The sequence below is a fragment of the Exophiala xenobiotica genome, assembly GCF_000835505.1.
Source record: "Exophiala xenobiotica strain CBS 118157 unplaced genomic scaffold supercont1.4, whole genome shotgun sequence".
In the NCBI taxonomy this organism is placed as follows: Eukaryota; Fungi; Ascomycota; class Eurotiomycetes; order Chaetothyriales; family Herpotrichiellaceae; genus Exophiala; species Exophiala xenobiotica.
In genome coordinates, this window is record NW_013562491.1 from 3,911,723 (window position 1) to 3,931,586 (window position 19,864).

Below are 19,864 nucleotides of genomic sequence, written 5' to 3' on the forward strand. Positions count from 1 at the left end.
ATCAGGTTCCAGCCCGCCCTTCTATGCACTATTCCTGTTTTATCAATGTAAACATCGAAAATCGCATGTCGTTCTCTGCAGGTTCATTGTGCTATGCTGTGTGTGGTCTTCATTCATGATATTTGTGCCCGCGGAAGTCGTGTAAGCTCATATATCGGCCAACCATCTATGCTCGTGTTGTAGACTTGGCTGAGAATGCGACGACGTTGCCGAACACATAACGCATCCGAGCTTCTCGAACTTGACACTTCACATCGGTCTTCGGAATGTCTCAATACGGACTGCGACGAACGCAGACAGACATCTACTCTGCCTATCCTCAACGACAACCTTCGACAGCATCAACAGTGTCATCAGCCTATTCTGCTGCGTCAAGTGCCTTCCTTCCCAGTCGGACAAGTACGGTGACATCAACAAACTCCAGCCTCTACTCGAGAGGCTCGCCCGGGCACAAACGTGGAGTCAGTGAAGCGGGAGATATGACACCCACGCGAGCATATGGCGGTCACAGCAGCGTAGAGAACAGTCCGGACCACTTCTACCGAAATGCTCGCCAAACATTACGACCTCTGCCGCAGGCACCGTCACCCACTGCTACTCCCAGGCGACCGAGCGGTAACCACGTTCGCGCGCAGACAGTTGATCACTTCCCACAAACTTATTCCGAAGATCCCTTTGTCGAGAAACACTTACACGAACACCACTCCGAAGCCCATCAATCGAGACCGCACCTTCATCATGCTCTGACGACTCCGCATGCATTCAAAGCGCCAGATCTACAAGAACTGCAGAAGTCTTCTACTTCGCACCTAAGAGCATTATCAAGATTCGCACAGGATGGTGATGCTGAAGAGTTTGGTATCACAGCCGCTGGGCATTCGGTGGTCGGTCTACACAATCGAAGACAACTCAAGCGGACCGATTCGGTCGCCCCAAGCACGCGATCAAAAGCTAAGACCTTTGGTTGGGGCGAAAGAAACTGGATGGATAAACAACGACAATTTTTGCAAGCTTATGAATACCTTTGTCATATTGGAGAAGCCAAGGAATGGATCGAGGACATCATCCATAAGCCAATTCCTCCCGTCGTCCAGCTGGAGGAGGCTCTGCGTGATGGAGTTACTTTGGCGGAGATTGTACAAGCGTTTCATCCCGATCAGACTCTCAAGATCTTCCGGCACGCCAGATTGCAGTACAAGCATTCCGACAACATTGTCATGTTTTTCCGCTTTCTCGAGGAAGTTGGTTTGCCCGACCTTTTCCGGTTTGAGTTAATCGACCTGTACGAGAAGAAGAACATCCCCAAGGTCATCTACTGTATACATGCATTGTCCTGGCTGCTCTACCGAAAGGGCATGGTCGACTTTCGGATCGGAAATCTGGTTGGCCAGCTTGAGTTTGCACACCATGAATTGGAGCAAACACAACGTGGCTTGGACAAAGCAGGTATTAGTATGCCCAGCTTTTCAGGTATGGGCGCCAGTTTTGGCGCTGAGCCAGAGCCTGAACCTGTCGAAACCGAAGATGAACGCATCGAGCGTGAGCTACGGGAGCACGAAGCTACCATTGTCGAATTCCAAGGTCAACTCAGAGGCGCGTTGGTTCGACTCCGCCTCGGCGATACGATGCAGCAGCTCTGGGACAATGAAGATGTCTTGCTTGACCTCCAGTCGCGCATCCGTGGTGATTGGGTCAGACAGATAGCTGGTTATCGACTCGACATGCAGCGGTTTGCCACACAACTTCAAGCATCTGCTCGCGGCTTCCTTGCGCGGTCTAATCAGCAAAGAAAAGAGCAAATGTGGAGAGCCCGTGAAAAGGATGTGCTGAAACTGCAGAGCCTTTTTAGAGCGGGAAGAGCCCGTGCAGAAGTACGCGTCATGAAAAGTCAAGTTCGAAAGCACAATGCCGGTATCAGCAATCTTCAAGCTGCTATTCGAGGAGCTCTGGCCAGAAGAGACGCATTTGACCAGTATGAAGCCACCAGAACCACTGAGAGCGAAGTTCTCCTCTTGCAAGCTGGCATCAGAGGCATGCTGGCGCGGCGGCAACTACAACGCGATCGTGCTGCGCTGGAAAGGCAAGTTTTCAACATCACACAAATGCAAGCTGGTGCCCGATCAATGCTCGCAAGAGTTATACATGCGAAGCTTCATGGCTCCCTTCAGGAATCGACCCCAAGATGGACAGCATTACAAGCTATGATCAGAGCGAGTCAGACTCGAAAAGATGTGGCACGGATCAAGCATCACTTAAGCGCGCAGACTGCATCGATCAGTAAATTCCAAGCCGCTTTACGCGGTGCAAACGCTCGAGAGTCATACGTCTCCTTGAAACTTGCTCTGCTACGACAATCAACTGCTAGCATACCATTGCAATCCGCCCTCCGCGGCTTCTCCCTGCGCCATCGCGTACAGAAGCAGCGAGGAATGTTAGAGCGCCATTCGCCAAAGTTGGTACAGCTGCAAGCGCTGCTTCGAGGAGCACTCCTCCGTATACAGACTGCGGACACACTCAACGCACTTGAAGAAAATGCCGAGCAAATCGTGGAGTTGCAATCTATAACTCGAGCCATGCTATGCCGCATTCGTGTTGCAGATTTGCTTGGGGATCTCGATGCACATGACGGTGCCATTACAGACTTACAAGCCATCATTAGGGCTGCAGCGATTCGCGGCCGCTTTCAGGAGAAGAAGCGCTATTTCAAAGAAAACATGGAAAAGGTCGTCAAGATCCAGAGCGTGGTACGAGCAAAGATCCAAGGCAAGGCCTACAAAAGTCTTACTGCAGGCAAGAACCCACCGGTTGGAACTCTCAAAGGATTTGTTCATCTTCTCAACGACAGCGACTTCGATTTCGAGGAGGAAGTGGAGTTTGAACGGCTTCGGAAGACTGTGGTGCAACACGTCCGTCAAAATGAACTCGCAGATCAGTACATCACCCAGCTCGACATCAAGATTGCACTCTTGGTCAAGAACAAGATTACCTTGGATGAGGTCGTCAAACACCAGAGACACTTCGGCGGTCACGTCGGCGCCCTTCTACCTAACTCCGATATGGCTTCCAAGGATCCATTCGACTTGAAAGCGCTGAACAAGACGTCTCGCCGGAAGCTAGAACACTACCAAGAACTGTTCTTCCTGCTTCAGACCCAGCCTCAATATCTGGCGCGATTGTTCAGACGCATAAGAGAGCAGGCCACTGCAGAAAAAGAATGTGACCGCATCAAGCATCTTGTCATGGGACTATTTGGCTATGCTCAAAAGCGCAGAGAAGAGTACTATCTTGTCAAAGTGATTGTACGCTCTGTCAAGGAAGAAGTGGATTGCTCCATGTCGCTTCAAGACTACCTAAGGACGAACTCATTCTCCAACAAGCTCTTTAGCGCATACAGCAAGTCGCCGAGGGACCGGAAATTCCTAAGAGATGTTCTCGGACCCCTGGTGAAGGAGAATATCATCGACAATAGCTCGTTGGATCTAGAGAGTGACCCACTTCAGATTTATCTCTCTGCCATCAATAACGAGGAGCTGAGAACTGGTCGCCGGAGCCACCGAGACCCGAATGTGCCCAGGGAAGTAGCCATCCGAGACCCAGAAACTCGCAGCACCTTCATCGCCCACATGCAAGACCTCCGTGACATAACCGACCAATTCTTCCTCTGCGTGGAAGATCGTCTGCACCGACTGCCATTCGGAGTCCGGTTCGTGGCCCAGCAGACTTATCAACATCTCTTGGCACGATTCCCAGGAGAAGACAATGAGTTTGTGCTGCAGCTCGTGGGCCAATGGCTCTGGCGTAGCTATCTTCAACCTGCTCTCCTGGAGCCTGAGAAGTTTGGTGTTGCCGACCGAGCCATGACACAAGAACAAAAGCGCAATCTTGGTGAGATATCCAAGGTGCTGAATCAAGCGGCTTCCGCTCGTGAATTTGGAGGCGACAATGTGTATCTTCAGCCGTTGAACAACTACATCCGAGAGTCGATCGGCCGCTTTGCGATGATCTGGAACGATGGTGAGTGCCTTTCTCCTCTCCGTTGGGCACACTGCTAATCAATCTTGACAGTGATTTCAATACCTTCGGCAGAAGAACACTACGACATTGATGAATTCAACGACCTCTATGCAAAAACCAAGCCCACACTATACATCAAAATGGCCGACATCTTCTCTATTCACAAGTTGCTGACTCAAGAAATCAGTGTCATCTGTCCCAGCCAAGACGATGTCCTTCGCGACACTCTTCGAGAGCTGGGTAGTGTCCAAAGCAGCGAAAGCGAATTGAGAGGCGTCAGCTCGAGTGAAATCAGCCTGACCCTGAACCCGAAACTGCTCAATGCCGAAGATCCTGATGCAGATGTGAAAGCACTTTTCACCGAGACAAAGCGATGCGTGCTCTACATCATTCGTATTCAATCAGGTGCCAGCCTGCTGGAGGTCCTGGTGAAGCACATCACTCCAGAGGATGAAGAGAAATGGGACGCTCTGGTCAGGGACGAAATGCAAACTGGCAACGGCCGGCGTGGCGCTTATGCAGATGCCAGCACTCACTTGGACATCTCGACTCTGACATACCCTGACCTCAAACGCATCGCCCTAGAGAACGTTCTGCAACTTGAATCCTTAGGTCGCCTGACTCGAGCGAATCAATACCAAGATCTTCTCAACACTATTGCTGTCGACATTCGAACGAAGCACCGCCGCCGACTGCAACGCCAGAAGGAACTGGAAAATGTCAAGACCACATTGGCTCGTCTGAATGAGCAAGCCGTATATCTCGAACAGCAATTGAAGACGTACAATGACTACATTGAGCAGGCAATGGTCACATTGCAGAACAAGAAGGGCAAGAAACGCTTCGTCATGCCGTTCACAAAGCAATGGGACCACGAGAGAGAGCTGCAACGGTCTGGCCGTTCGTTCAAGTTCGGCTCCTACAAGTATTCGGCAAGAACCTTGCACAACAAAGGAGTCCTGGTTGAATGGAGAGGATACCACGAGTCTCAGTGGGACCGTGTGGATCTGACCATTTCTTCCAATGAGGTGGGAGTCTTCACCATCGACGGCAGCTCGGGCAACATGATGATACCAGGAGCCAATGCGCAAGTACCGCTGGACGATCTCTTGCAAGCACAATTCAACAACACCCAATTCATGGAATTCTTTGAGGGGGCACTTCGTGTTAATGTCAACTTGTTCCTGCATTTGATTATGAAGAAATTTTATAATGAATGAGCGATGACCCCACACAAATGCATCTGGAGTATGGACTTTTGGTGCCGGTTGGAAAGCAGTGGCGTCTTCGATGACTTGAATGGCACACCATCTCACACCCGGTGGGGGCAGGGACTCTGTGGCATCAACGATACTTCTGGGTTGTAGGAAGTTGGGAAGACCGTCGCAATTTTCAGCTCAGCGGAGGCACACACAGGTCTCTGTCGAGTGTATACCGTAGAATCAATTGAATTCGTTAATCTGACCGTTACAGACACGTTCACACGTAGCCATGCAAGCATTCGTAACTTCGAGGATGACGGATTCCTAAGGCTAAAGAGGAGCAGGGATGAAGGTGAGCCTGAGAGGAGGGAGAATCCCACGAACATCTTGTATCCCAAGACTTTTCCAACTTTTGAGCTCATTGTGAATTCCATCAGAGGACGACGTTTCTGCTTTCACGTGGACAGCATGCCGCCGTCAAACCACTCATCGAGCCAGCCTCCTTTCTCAATGACGCTGAGATATGATGTCCTGATCTCGCCATAGATGTCGCCGCGCCAACTGAACACGACAACATCGGAAGCCGTACCAGCAGATAGACAAGTAGACATGCGGTAGTGGCGTTGTAGGCTCCTGCCGAGCCTGTTGGGCCTACCGGGTACTTATTGCACCTTGGACATTAGATCTCTCCTACACCTCGACGTATATCTTACGGCATCGACAGCCTATCCACAGCGACCTTGCTAGAGACCCATTATTGGCATGGACATCCACCATATCGGGCGAGTCCAGTTTCGACCGCTGATATGGAAGAGACAAAACCAGGCCGAGACTTATGAGTGCCGCATGAGCTATCCGTTCTTTTCAAAGTGAGCAGTTGCCTCAAAACTGACGGGCAGTGCCGGAACACGCCCTTATATCCCTGAACGGCTTTCTGAAAGGTCTTCACACCAAAACAAATTGCTTGGTCTCCAAAGACGTAAACCAATGATCACAGCGTCTTTGACGGTAACGGCTTCTCATATCCATGAATCCTTGCCGCCGATAATCAAGCACCTGCCAGAATGCGCCGATTCTGATGTAGCGTTGCTCATGTGTGTCTGACTTGGCTAGAATCAGGAAAAAAGCACGCATGTACTGGCCTCGCTCCTCCACAAGCAGAAGCAACAAGTCGACCAAGGCATCGAGCTCATGAGTTTCAAAGGCCGCCGCCTCAGAATTCGGGCGAACTGTTCTCCCAGTGCCATCAGGAAGCAAGGCAACTTCCAGAGGGTGATCCAAGCACCAGCGATCAGTCGAATTATGGAAATTTCTAAAAAAGTCACCTTGCCCAATGGTATTGACCGTAGGATGTCGACGATTCCAGAGGAGACCTCTGGAAAAGCCCCCCTGCGCCACGGCTTGGACTGTATGATGGGGAGAATCCCAGAAGAGACGAAAAGGGCATGTCGGTCCTTCCAGAGTAACCACTACCGACTCTGGGAGCCCGAATTCTCCGCCTGTACCATAGTCGCATTTGCAGTCCACCAATTTGGTATGAGCCATATCATTTTCACCGTGGCGCCAAAATTCGACCTTGCTGTCTACAGATACCCACGACCAAGATGGACCATCAGTCCGCATGCGCGACGCGTGCCGCTTCACGAAAGGGGCGCTGCATCGATACCAGGCCATATCTGACACGAAGTTGTCTTTCCACAACCCTGCAATGTAGGCATTATCAGGGGCACCACTCGATTTGAGGTAAGCAGCTAGGCCGGCAATTGCAGGTAGCTTGTCCCTTGCGACAGTGAGCTGACGTCCGGTGTAGTTTTGGACAAGCCCGTGCCACACCGGGGCGGGCTGAGTCTCCTTAACCTGGCTGGTGAAGACTTCCCGTAACTTCATGGTGGAACGATTGCATTCACCACATTCACACGTGGAGGACTCCAGACACGAATACGCCAGACAATGATGTCCAAACTCGAGGATTCTCCTGCTCAATAAGATCTCTTGTAATACCCAACCTCTATCGTCGACCGGGCAACTCATAAGGTCATTGGATATTTGGAACCCGCTAAGTGGGCGGCTGGTTCTCAGACGCACAAAAACATCACGGTTCATACTCTCAGGGTCGCGACCTAGCTTGATACCCTCGATGAAAGATCTGTCCGGCATAGCGAGGAACGACTCGTCGCACGAAGGGGAAGAAGCGGCCACGATCGTGACGTACGCAGAAGAGTAGACATCTCTCATTTTCATGGACTCCCTCCTCCATTCGTCAGGATCTCCTTGTGCGATGCAAAGAGCGTCGATCCAGAGGTATCTGATTTTGAGCAGACGGGTAGCTATCACGGCGTCATGGAAGACAGATGGCAATTTGGATAGCGGAAAGCCCTCAGTGAACTCAGACAGAGTTGTCTGAGTCATGCTCAACATTGCCGATTTCACATCTGTAGCCTGGCCCCAACAGTAGGACAGAGCAGCGTACTGGCTCTCTGATGGGAGGACAGATGCGGCTTCGTCGATTAGCCTGACTGTATCATCTTGCTCTGGAACCGACGTGACCTCAATCAAGCGCTTTGGCAGTGTTGTTTGGATTCGGACCTTGCAGGACTGATGATGGCGAGCACAATTTTGTAGCGTGCCGGCCACGAATTCCAAGGGGGCATAAGGCAAATCGATGGCAGTCAAGTGGCGTCGCGTCCTCAGCTCAAGGTTTGGTTGTGCTGCACCTTCGTCCACGTAAAATTGAGCCGCAAACCTCCAGTTTTCACACCCTTTAGACGGTGAGCAGGCGACATGGCTCAATGGCCAGCTCCCCCTTTCAAAGACACACAGTTGAACCAGTGCCTGGTCTTCCCAGCCGTCTGGCAAAGACAAGACTGAAGAATGCTTCCGCGCAAGCGACCTTAGACCGTCAACTATTGTTGCACACCATGAGCAGCCCGCAATTGCAGCTTGGGTGTGGAGCTGGAATTTCACCTGCTGCTGCTTCCGAGAAGTCTGGCAAACTCGACAGCAAGGTGATCCCGATGCCTTCCTCCGAGCATCGCGGGAAACGACATTGCGAATGCGGCTCTCCAGTGCCATCAACGTGCATTTGTGGCTATTCCGGATGGCACGGAAGGGTTCCAGTGGTGATGAATTTCATTCGATTTCTCAGAAAATGTCAGTAGGGGTGATGAAACAGATTGCGAGAGGTTAGGACAGCTTGCAACCTCACTCAGCCTGACCAGGCGTGCCAGGCACCCACCGGGGTTGAGGTTGGTGGAAGCGCTGACTCCGCCAACAGGAACACCTGAGTCGTGTGCGCTGCAAGACTTGTGCCAGCCGCGAGTCATGCTCGATTTTCTCCATTACTCCATCTGGGTGCTGGGTGCCGGGTGGGCGTCCATCGTTGGTACGAGTAGTGAGGCTGTGGAAGTAGACGGGTTGTCAATCCGAGGTTGCTTGCATATGACTATCGTAGTAACGTACCAGGCCCATATCATCGGGAAGTACCGTCATGGGCCATACTGTGTACAGTAGTAGTGGCGCATAGGTGGCGCATAGTTGAGGTTCACTGGTGTTCTATGAGCGGAATTCTCTTCCACCTCTACCGTCTTCTGTCGCGGTGTCGCATCACGTCAACTATACACGACAGTTCCATGATGGCCGTATCATGACAACTTCTCAAACCGAGTTTCCAAGTTTCGGATACACGAGCCGTGGACTGACTGCCTGAGGTGATCACCCGGATCTTGCAAGTTGCACATCGACCTCGTGTTTCGGTGCTTGTCCCAGTGCCATCAGACCGTGCCCATGTCGTTAACAGCTAACGGAGATCTGGTCAATCCCACCACCTGGACATGATCTGCCTGGATCTACTGTGGAAGATGGCCCCAACCCTGTACAGCCACATAATTTTGTCAACGTTCGGTGCAATTGACCGGGTTTGCTTGAACTGCACTGCTTTCTCAATCAGCGGCTGCAAAACGAAGTTTGAGAGAAGGAGACCTCATCGGCCTGCTCAATCGCAGCCTCATGACCGGTTGAGTAGGGCAAAGATCAGCGTGTCTGGATGGTTCTTTGACCGCTCACACCGCCTGTCAAGTGTCGCATGAATGGAATTTGGACCGATTTCATGGCGAACGCACTGACGATTCTTGAAGACAAAGAGAATGCCGCAGCCTACGGTTTAGACTTCTTCCTTCTCCGTTCGCTTCCCCCAGCACGGCGCAACGACTTGGAATGTTGACATGTTGACAGCACGACGTGCCTTGCGAAACGCGCTGCTAGGATCATGTGGTCATCTTTGAGCGCTCCATGGCTACTCCCCAGCCGCAACGGACCCAAGAACCTTCCTCTGAAATCGAGAGCGGTGAAGGGTGAAGTGCCTTGGCTGTCCTGCGCTGTCATGGCCTTGCTTGACCAATGATATTCCGATCGCAAAGCACAAACCCTTTTTTCCCAAGGTCAACCCTTTCTCGAGGTTTGTTTCAAGCGCTTTCTATGTCAGCTTCTTGAACGAGACAGGATTCTATTGATTATGACAGCTCCGTGTCTTCCGGTGACCTTCTTGCATCGAGGTCCTGAGCCTCAAAGGCTTTAGGAGTATTTCCATGCTCGTACCTGCAGTAGTTGCACAAGGGACGTTGCCACATGTACGCACGAGCACACAATCCCTGCCTCCCGGGAAAAGCAGAGGTTCGCCAGACTTACGAGATCCACCATCTCCAGCCTCATGCGTGCTCTACGTGGAAGCATACCTGGCATTAATAATCTCAGTGGAACTTTAGACAGAGCATCTCCTGCAATGGTGCCGCTTTGATCAGGGGTTACGGATATCTTAACCGTAAGGAGGATGATGGAGGCTCAAAGAAGGTTGGCAGCGTAGTGTGCAGGATTCCAGCAGTTGTGCAACTGTCACAACTGCGTGCCCATGTGACCAAATAATATGTCGAAAGTCTTACCCACTTCCTCGGCGACTTGAATGAAGCTTTAGTTTCCTGTGAAATGGTCTGTGTTTCACGCATCGGCACATTGGCATGTAGACTTTTGGCAAGAGCAATGCAGGATGACTGCAACGGTAAGGTAGGCAATGACTCTGGCTACTCTGTCAGGACGTGGTGAAGCACCTCCCGAGGAGGCGTCTGTATGGTCCACGCAATCGCCGGCTTCGACATTACAATTTCCAGCGACAGAAGTTTCAAGGGAAGGGAATGTTTCTTTACATTCCACAAACAGCCTTCTTTTCACCCGAACAATGGTGGACAGCGTCGAGAAGGGCCACATTGGTAGTATAACGCTGATCGCAGGAGTGTTTCGGCGATAAGGTTATCCTTTCCATATGGTTGACAGGCTTCACGCGTCCACCAGGCACATAGCTAACGCGACAAATTCATTGCATAACTGGACGTTCGACCAACGCGCCGACAGGGTGACGTGTTTGAGCACCGGCAACGAATGTGAGTGGAGTGTGTGTCTGGTGGCCGAATCTTGGGCGTTGACGTTGTACTTTCCGCCTTGCCGACCCCTTGCCTTGGAATCTTGGATATGCAGGATCGACGGTGGCCCAGGGGCAAGCCATCTTGTCATGAACCCGGTTCTGATCTCCTTGTGTGCGACAAGCCGTCTGTGCACCGGTTCAGCCCACCCGCCAATACTATGGGATGATCACCGATCAAGAATGGCCTGACGAGGATGAGATGGGTGGAAATGCAACTGATCAAAAAGACGGGAGAGGCCAGGTGGATTTGGATAGAAAGAGGTGTACGCCGTAGAGAAGTCTTTGTTTGTCTTTGTTCCCGTCTTCTTTTGGCTGAGACCGATCCTCAGAGTATTGATTTCTACTCAAGACACTCCTTGATGGTGATGCGTTGACCGCCATACCAAAACTACGTTTGCCATCGACGAGCATCAATGTTCGTTCCTTATATTGTAGCTCTCCACTACGCTCCCTATTTCCCTAGCAGCCATTCGCTCACCACTTTGACCAAGGACACCCTCACATCATGGCTCGATTAGGCTGTCGATTCTCGACGCCGACTCCCACACCCACCGACAGCTGGGCGTCATATTTCGACTCATGGAAAAGCGAAGACCGAGAAGTGCCGCCCGCGGCGTTTGAACCGATGATCGTGGACGACGAGCTATACCCTGACAGCTTGAATGTCAAGTTCAACCGGGATTTCGACCTGGGCTGGGATCTGGACCTCCCAGACAGCTATTCGCCATTACTGTCCAGCACGAAATTAAAAGATGAACATACAGGACGACTCAAGGGACTTCACAGGCGGCATGACGTCGATGGGCGGGTGGCTGGACTCCATGCTAGGAACGGTGATGGGGGGCTTAGAGGTCGTGGGTTAGGGGGTTTAGGTGGCCAGGACCACCATGCAAGCCGAGTGAGTGCGCCCATCATCCTCCATCATCGCCTATTTGCCTGCTCCTCCAAGTGCTCCACCCTCCTACGTCAACGGCTACGTCGATGATTCCCTTGAATCTTTACTGTGTCACTTTCTTCACTTTCTCCCCCCTCCTCTGCGATCTCACCTTTCATTATTCATCTCCCCTTCGTTCGTTTGCTGTACACGAGATACTAGTATTATCTTGCAGCAATCGGCTGTTTTCTTCCGCCTTTGGGGATTATCAAGAAGCCTTTCTTGGGACAAAGCCGCGCCTACTCATTCCCAGCAGGCTATCTTCGTATCTGCTGCACACTCATCCACTCTCCACTTCTCGCTTCGCTTATTCATCATCGCCTGGCAAGATCTGGACCATTAGGCAGGCCCTGCTTTTCCGCGCCTTCCCAGAACTGAAATCGCCAACGGCCTCTGCAACTTTCTTCTCATCACAACCTCCTCCTCCTCTCCATTCGTCACGACTGGCCGGTGTCTTCCTAACCACCCTTTCTCACCGTCGACCTTGACCTTCCACGTCCTGTGAACCTCGCTAAACATGAGTACCATTCAGAACCTCAAAAACTTCATACGTCATGGCAAGCAAGCCCGAGTTGCTGAGCCACCCCGCGATCAACCTACCACCAACGTCTCAAATGTCCACGCACAACCACAAAAATACCATCACGGGATAACAGAGCCTGCCGGCGTTCACCGACAACCTCAACAACATCACCAGGTAATACCACAACCAGGCGAGTACTCGGCGGCTGCGGTCGACAATCGAAATGTCGCTGCACAGGCTGGAGCGGCGGCAGCCAACCAGCAAGGCAAGCAACAAAAGATTGACCAGTCCGCCATCGAGGCCATTGTCGCCGAGGAGCGGGAGAGGGCGGGCCAGTTGCCCAAATATCCTGGTCTAGAAAGATACATCCTGGTAGAAAAGATGGGTGATGGCGCCTTCAGCAACGTGTACAAGGCTAGAGATACGCAGACACACGACGAGGTTGCCATCAAGGTGGTGCGAAAGTTCGAAATGAACTCGAATCAGGTATGCTCGGAGTCATGGGAGCCCCAGACACCTCTTTCATTGTCTCTGCCCAATACTGCGTCCTTTCCACACTCTCCACTCCCCCAAGCTTTGAATCAAAAAACCCGAACCAACTCTCTGACCTTAGGGCGATGCTCACCTTCATCCGAACTTCAAGAAACAACCAAAGGGCGTGGAGGTGCGCTTATCCACCCTTCCTCCCCCCTCGTTCTATTTGTCGAACCTACTTGACCTGCTGATGACACCTTCTCCTGCCTATAACATGTGCTGACCTTGTCTCCCAGCGCGCAAATATCCTGAAAGAGGTCCAAATCATGCGGCAACTCGATCATCCCAACATTGTCCGACTGATCGATTTCTCCGAGTCGAGGCAGTATTACTACATCGTCCTCGAGCTTTGTCCCGGCGGCGAATTGTTCCATCAAATCGTCCGTTTAACATACTTCAGCGAGAACCTCAGCCGTCACGTCATCACCCAAGTCGCAAAAGCTTTACTTTACTTGCATGAAGAATGCGGTGTTGTTCATCGGTGCGTCTACCTTGGACACAGGATATATGGAATCATGCTGACATGACACAGAGATATCAAGCCTGAGAATCTTCTTTTTTATCCAGTACCATTTGTTCCGACTCGGAATCCGAAACCCAAAGGACCCGACGAGGAGGACAAGGCTGATGAAGGTGAATTCATACCCGGCGTTGGTGCCGGTGGTATCGGACAGATCAAGATCGCCGACTTTGGACTTTCCAAGGTCATCTGGGACTCTCAAACCATGACACCGTGTGGTACTGTCGGCTACACCGCACCAGAAATTGTCAAAGATGAACGGTACAGCAAATCAGTCGACATGTGGGCCCTCGGCTGCGTCCTCTACACCTTACTTTGCGGTTTCCCTCCTTTCTACGACGAATCTATCCAAGTCCTGACCGAAAAGGTCGCTCGTGGCCAATACACCTTCCTCTCACCCTGGTGGGATGACATCTCCAAATCCGCACAAGACCTGGTCTCCCATCTGCTGACTGTCAATCCCGACAAGCGATTCACAATCGAGCAATTCTTGGCACATCCCTGGATCAGAAATGTACAAGAACCGACATACGCAGCGGCTGATGCTCCACCTCTGGCCACTCCTCTGGCTGTACGACAAAAAGAATGGATGCAGGCTGGCAATGTCCCCGCCGACCTCTATGCTCTTGGTACACCCGGCACACCTGGTAGGCGAGCCGATTTCCGATCACCGGGAGCCGTCAACTTGCGAGAAGTATTTGATGTCGGGTATGCTGTACACAGACAGGAGGAAGAAGCGAAGAGAAGAAAGAACTTTAAGCAAGGATACCGAGGAGCCGGTATGCCCGGTGGTCTGAACCCTCTAAATGAGGATGAGTTTGACGAGGACGACGAGGACGAGGAAGTTGTCGCGAGCAAAGTACCCAAGGCGCAACAACCCACCGACGTGACAAGCATGGAAGCAAAGATGCGGACAACCAACCTTGGCACACAACCGTCTTCAGCAGCCCAAGCGAGATCTGCCGCTGTACCTGCAAGAAGTCAACATCATCAACAACAGGAAAGAGGTTATGGTCAACACAGTCCTGCTGTTGCCGCCGCCGCTAAGCGCGATGTCGGTCGCAGAAACAAGCAGCCGTTTGAACTGAGTTTGGACAATTCGACGTTATTGGGCAGGAGGAACAAGGTAGGCGGCAATGCTGCTCCGTCCAAGCTGAGGGAAGAGATCAGTGCTAGATAGTGAAGGACTTTCCGAGGGTTATGGATCGAGGCACTGGTGGAAGATTGTCTCCGATCATGCTGCAAACAAACTGGCTGGGGATCATGAGCGCTTCTTTTTCCAATCCTTTGTTTATACACAGCGCACGATGGCACAGGTTGCCAGGAAGCGCGACCTGATGAGGCTAGATATGTGATATGAATGAAGCTTCAAGAACAATAGTCGTGTCTGTTCAACTGTCCCTGATGGCAGGTATGGTGGATGATGTACGATGTACAATGTACAAACACAGCCCGGCAATCTCCTTGTGTCGAGCGTTCTCAGTACTCCGTACTCCGCATTGGGCCTGAGTAGGGGCTTAGTAAGCTATACTTTGTGGATGTTGTGTCATGCTTCAGGGTGGATGGTGGGACTTGGGGGATATGGCTCGTCTGGTCTCCTCCTCAGTACTGCGGTTTGCTCGATAGCTGGGTCGACGCATGTAATATATGCAAAGACGAGGTCGGCAAGGACTGGGGGAAAAGTGGAGGAGATCTGATCTTAGATACTTGGGGATGGCTCGATGGGTCGATGGCGAGATGGGTGATGGGTTGATGGGTTGATGGTTGCTCCGTCTTTCTCCTGGCTCAATACTCGGAGATTCCCCCATTTTTGCGGACTTGGCCGACATCGCACGTCGCAGATTTTCTCATCGTGTACGAATCTAGTACCTACCTGTCCTCATTGTGAAGCTAGTGCTGGTGTTTCTTTTCTTCTCGTCATCCGTTCATAGAGGATTGTAGAGCCTTGGTCGCGACCTACCGAGATTGGGAACGTATATATATATATTCGATAGCCTACCGAACGATCTCCACGCCACAGGCCAAGGACACCGCGCTCGACAAGTCGTGTACATCAGGACCGTCCATGACGTTTGAGCCCACCGAAAAACAACAACACGGAACTCCCCTGGACAAAGACCAGGACGTAAGCCGTTCGCCGCCATCAAACACTCATCACGAAAACCCTGGATGGTCCGACCATAAGGCCGGGTCTTTCCTGGGCGATCACCATACACCATGGAAGGAAAGTGAAAAGACGCTAGAGGCGTTCGCCACGGCCGACGATGGTCGAGACGCGTCCTTGAACACAGATGCCTCGAAGGGAGCCTCAGAAGAGCTCTCGGTTCTTCACCGACCACGTCCAGGATCTCGGCAGAACACTGCCCCTATTTCTGTCGCTGCTGCACCTTTCACATCGTACAGTTGCGACCTGGAACGGCCAAAGACACATGGGTCGACGCGGTCAACGGCACATCCTCGACGGTCATCATCATCGAGCTCTGCATCCACGCTGAGCCAGGTGCCGAGTAATCTGGCAAATACTAGCCGACAGTCAACCGATCCGTACGGAAACACGTATCCTGAAGGAGGACGGGAAGCATGGCTTTGTGTATTTGGTTCCTTCTGTGGTCTTGTCGCTTCGCTTGGGTAAGTCGCATTGTTCTGTCTCTTGGCCTTGCTGACGACTGTATAGCGTGATGAATACACTCGGTACTTACCAAGCATATCTGTCCACCCATCAGCTCCAGCATTACTCCGAGAGCACGATCGGATGGATTTTTGGAATTTACGCGTTTTTGTCCTTCTTCTTCGGCATTCAGATCGGGCCCGTCTTTGATGCCAAAGGACCTAGATATCTTGTGCTTGCTGGGTCAATATTGCTGCTGGCGGCCCTACTTCTTGTGGGCATTTGTCAAGAATATTACGAATTTTTGCTCACCATTGGTGTCATGGGTGGGCTGGGTACCTCACTCATTTTCACGCCAGCCATTGCGGCTGTTGGCCATTTCTTCCTTCGAAAGAGAGGACAAGCGACCGGGCTTGCGGCAGCAGGAGGCTCGTTGGGAGGGATCATCTTCCCATTGACGTTGCAAGCACTCTTTCCCAAGATCGGGTGGGCGTGGTCAACTCGTGTTGTCGCCTTGATTGACTTGGTGTTGCTCATTTTCGCCAACCTGTTCATCAAGTCCCGCCTCCCTCCTCGCAAGGCCACCAAGGAGAACATACTTCCGGATTTCCGCATCTTCAGGGACCCTGTTTTCGCCTTGACGACGGCGGGCACTTTCTTCGTCGAATGGGGCCTCTTCGTTCCATTGACGTACCTCAGCAGCTATGCCTTGAGCCACGGTATATCGACCGATTTATCGTACCAGATCATTGCCATATTGAACGTGGGGTCTTGTTTTGGTCGATATTTCCCCGGACTCGTGGCCGACCGGATTGGCAGATTCAATAGCATGATCATCACGATCTCAATGTGCCTGGTCACGACTTTGGCCTTTTGGCTTCCGGCCAACGGGTCGATCGCTCTCATCATCGTATATGCCTTGCTCTTTGGGTTCGCTTCAGGGTCTGGAATCTCGTTGACGCCGGTATGTGTTGGTCAGCTCTGCAGGGTTGAGAACTATGGACGTTATTACGCGACTTGCTATACGCTGGTGTCTTTCGGGTCGTTGACTGGCATCCCGATCGCGGGGCAATTGGTGACGAGGACGGGTGGACAATACTGGGGGCTGATTGTGTTCACCAGTTGCAGCTATGCGGCATCGTGCATCATGTATACAGCTGCAAGGGTCGTTGGTGCTGGATGGCGTCTAAAAAAGGCGTATTGATCTTGAGGCATCTTAAGGATCTACGGCGAACTTATGACTGAAGAACTCATCCTTCGTGTGTGCCATGGTCAGAGAACGTAGCATACTGACCGAGGTATATAGCCTTGGGTGATCAAGTGAAATGGAAAATGATTCAGATGGCAGGCTTGACGTCTCTGACAATCCGAGTGTCACAAAATTCCCAACACCAAGCAAAAGCTACAGGGATAACTTCCGATACGAGGATACCAGGTCGTCCCCGCAAAAGTGGCATGCTAATCCGTCTCACGGTCGTGCAATTTGGGGGCCGGAAATCTCAAGACCTCCTTGCTTTTTCTTGACGTTCAGCTGAAGGCTTCTCCCTATTCCAGTGACGGATCTCATGTAGCCGGCTTCTAGCTTATATTCTACATGAACCCGGTGCGCCGGATGGACAAATCCCCCATCGCTATCACCACAAGCGGAGAGGGGAACGACCGGAGACTTAGATGACTCTGATAGCTACGGCGATCAATCAAGCCGTCGACGATGGACGACCGTGGCTTCATTCTCGACAGTGATGCGACCGCTCAAGATGTCTACAGCACATTGCATGTCAACGAGATTCGCACCCTACTTCTTGCACCGGGACCCAAAGGAAGTCCGATTGTCTGCGAAATGCAAGTGATCTCCTCCCCACGAGCCGGCCAATATGAAGCACTGTCGTACGTTTGGGGCGACAGCGTCAAGTCCTCGCCAATCTCGTGCAACGGGTTCGGCTTTGCGGTCACTGAATCTCTGCATGATGCACTGGTCCATCTACGATATCCTGACTCCTGGAGACGGCTTTGGGTGGATCAGCTTTGTATCAACCAGTCCGAAAGCACTGAACTAATGAACCAGATCGGTTTCATGGGGAAAGTATACTCATCTGCTAGCCGCGTAATTGTCTGGCTAGGCAAGTACGACAAGAGGATGGCGATGGCCTGGGAAATACTCCAGCAGACGACATTGAGCTCGAGTCTGGTACGCTCCGACTTCCTGGCATCCTCGAGACAGCCGAGTACTCCACAGAAGAGGCCCCCTACTTCAAGACGGTCGAGCAGCAACTCTTCCATCTCAAAGTACTCTCAGCGGGCGCCTTCCTCCCAGGAAAGTCTCCGTTCATCGACCTCGAGTGTGAATAGTATGACGCCGACACGGCCCAAAAGTAGGCGCCAAGATACTCCGCCAGCTCTTCGCAATGTGCTCTCGATATTTCAGCATGTCTGGTTCAGTCGAAAGTGGACTTTCCAAGAGATTGTCCTCGCCAAGGCTGCAATCATCTGCTGCGGTGAGCTGGAGATGGCGTGGAGTGATCTTACTTTGTGGTACTTCCACTACGCGTCGAAGCTGCGACACTCGAGCATCCTGTATGACTCCCAGGGCTTCTTCGAGAACATCATGGACGTGCGAAACGACCTTGGCAAGGGGACATTGAGGCTGAGCAATCTACTCATGCTGACGAGGCCGAGAATGAGCACAAAATCCGAGGATGCCGTCTTCGCCCTGCTGGGATTGGTGCCTGAACTGGCGAAGTTTCTAGGCTCGAGTTCCTCGACCGGTCTAGAAGATCACGGCACACCACATTCGGACATACTGTATAAGCTATACCTGACAGCATTCAGATTCTGCTTGGAGCAGGAAAATGACTTAGCAATACTGAGCGCCGCTGGAATGTACAAAGGTAATACTCAACCGGATGGTTGGCCCACATGGCTGCCGGACTGGAGACAACAACTTCCAATCCGACCACTGGTGCTTACGGAACAGCCAGACCTGGGACCAGTAACAGCGTTTTATGACGAGACTTTTGAAAGTGCTCCAACCGAGCCTCCTGCGAAGAGAAACACAGCGTACAGTTTAAACGTCAGTCGCAACGCCCTTGACCATTCCACCTTTATTCGGCACTCATTGACGATCCATGGAACTCGTTTGGGCTGTATCGTGTCACGCGCAGCAGCATGGCCGAATGCCTTCTTTGTAACCGATACTGCTGCGCATTCCGGTTTGGACAGAAGAACGGCAGATACCGGAGAAGCTGACTTCTCTCAGCCTATTGCTTCTTTGATTCCTCCGACTGGCGCATCCGACTTGCGCAAAACCTCGCCCGCCAAGGACAGTACATACTCTACCAAGTTGATTCAGGGTGCACTCAAGAATGGTGCAATATGTCAGTCGATTCGCACTTCGTCCATGGTCGAAACAGGAGATTGGCTGTGTGCTTTGGATGGAGGTCCAGTGCTGTATGCACTGCGCCCCCTGCAAGCGTGCGACAGGCTCGAGCAAAAGCGACCTGACATCCGTGGCGGAAGGGGGAAGACTCCACGAGACTCTGTGTCTGCGCCGATGGGATCATTGCGTCCAGATCCGGCGAAATGGGCTGTCCAATGCTTGTTTATCGGCGAATGTGCTGTGCACGGCCTCAGAGCGATGGAGCTGCTAGATACTATTGGACAGAGAACGGAATTCGAACTGATATGAGACCAGGAACACGATGCCAAAGCCGACGTAGAGGCCGTTGTGTGCATGGCCGGGAGTGTTCCGGCCTCCGCCTCTCTGCTTGTGCAGGGCAGGTCACGTGTCAGGCTCTGGCCTCGCGCAGATATTCCGGCCAGGCCATTCAGATTGAAGCAATGCTTGTCTCAATCCTTGGATGGGAGAATCTATTACTCAACAATAAAAGGTCGAGGAGGGGCAGGTGGGCATCTCCATTCACATCCAGATTTACCACGTCTCGCGTGATGTCAAATGGATTCACAGATATGCAGCCATGACTGAAACACCATACGCTGAATCACTAGTCATCTGCCCTGACAAAGTGAACGGGTGAGTCAGGAAGACGACAACAGCATAGA

General features: G+C 51.9%; 5 protein-coding genes across 7 annotated transcripts; 4 read left to right on the plus strand and 1 right to left on the minus strand.

Annotated features, from left to right (window-relative positions):
• The first annotated feature begins 102 nt into the window (after positions 1 to 102).
• PV05_07642 (uncharacterized protein) lies at positions 103 to 5,473 on the plus strand. The gene is made up of 2 exons (XM_013460484.1): positions 103 to 4,014; positions 4,066 to 5,473. The coding sequence occupies exons 1-2, from the start codon at positions 267 to 269 to the stop codon at positions 5,232 to 5,234; spliced, it is 4,917 nt and encodes a 1,638-aa protein (XP_013315938.1). The 5' UTR covers positions 103 to 266; the 3' UTR covers positions 5,235 to 5,473.
• A 688-nt stretch (positions 5,474 to 6,161) lies between these two features.
• PV05_07643 (uncharacterized protein) lies at positions 6,162 to 8,436 on the minus strand (the record flags this gene model as incomplete). The annotated part of the gene is made up of 1 exon (XM_013460485.1): positions 6,162 to 8,436. The coding sequence occupies exon 1, from the start codon at positions 8,286 to 8,288 to the stop codon at positions 6,162 to 6,164; it is 2,127 nt and encodes a 708-aa protein (XP_013315939.1). The 5' UTR covers positions 8,289 to 8,436.
• A 3,277-nt stretch (positions 8,437 to 11,713) lies between these two features.
• PV05_07644 lies at positions 11,714 to 14,577 on the plus strand. Of its 3 annotated transcripts, XM_013460488.1 has the most exons (4): positions 11,714 to 12,629; positions 12,757 to 12,807; positions 12,914 to 13,158; positions 13,210 to 14,577. In XM_013460488.1, the coding sequence occupies exons 1-4, from the start codon at positions 12,138 to 12,140 to the stop codon at positions 14,375 to 14,377; spliced, it is 1,956 nt and encodes a 651-aa protein (XP_013315942.1). In that variant the 5' UTR covers positions 11,714 to 12,137; the 3' UTR covers positions 14,378 to 14,577. The 3 variants fall into 3 exon arrangements, with proteins under 3 accessions (XP_013315942.1, XP_013315940.1, XP_013315941.1); XM_013460486.1 differs by having other exon boundaries at positions 12,757 to 13,158; XM_013460487.1 differs by lacking the exon at positions 12,757 to 12,807.
• A 552-nt stretch (positions 14,578 to 15,129) lies between these two features.
• On the plus strand, positions 15,130 to 17,192 carry PV05_07645 (uncharacterized protein). The gene is made up of 2 exons (XM_013460489.1): positions 15,130 to 15,825; positions 15,872 to 17,192. Exons 1-2 carry the CDS (start codon positions 15,263 to 15,265, stop codon positions 17,007 to 17,009), a joined length of 1,701 nt encoding a protein of 566 aa, XP_013315943.1. The 5' UTR covers positions 15,130 to 15,262; the 3' UTR covers positions 17,010 to 17,192.
• Positions 17,193 to 17,477: 285 nt separating this feature from the next.
• Positions 17,478 to 19,517, plus strand: PV05_07646 (uncharacterized protein). The gene has a single exon (XM_013460490.1). It carries the CDS (start codon positions 17,517 to 17,519, stop codon positions 19,488 to 19,490), a length of 1,974 nt encoding a protein of 657 aa, XP_013315944.1. The 5' UTR covers positions 17,478 to 17,516; the 3' UTR covers positions 19,491 to 19,517.
• The last annotated feature ends 347 nt before the right edge of the window (positions 19,518 to 19,864 follow it).

Coding starts and splice junctions, on each gene's coding strand:
- PV05_07645 (XM_013460489.1), top strand. CDS start 15,263: ATGACGTTTGAGCCCACCGAAAAACAACAACACGGAACTCCCCTGGAC. Junction 15,826..15,871: donor GGTCTTGTCGCTTCGCTTGG/GTAAGTCGCATT, acceptor ACGACTGTATAG/CGTGATGAATACACTCGGTA.
- PV05_07642 (XM_013460484.1), top strand. CDS start 267: ATGTCTCAATACGGACTGCGACGAACGCAGACAGACATCTACTCTGCC. Junction 4,015..4,065: donor TGCGATGATCTGGAACGATG/GTGAGTGCCTTT, acceptor CAATCTTGACAG/TGATTTCAATACCTTCGGCA.
- PV05_07644 (XM_013460488.1), top strand. CDS start 12,138: ATGAGTACCATTCAGAACCTCAAAAACTTCATACGTCATGGCAAGCAA. Junction 12,808..12,913: donor AACAACCAAAGGGCGTGGAG/GTGCGCTTATCC, acceptor CTTGTCTCCCAG/CGCGCAAATATCCTGAAAGA. Junction 13,159..13,209: donor GAATGCGGTGTTGTTCATCG/GTGCGTCTACCT, acceptor GACATGACACAG/AGATATCAAGCCTGAGAATC.
- PV05_07646 (XM_013460490.1), top strand. CDS start 17,517: ATGGACGACCGTGGCTTCATTCTCGACAGTGATGCGACCGCTCAAGAT.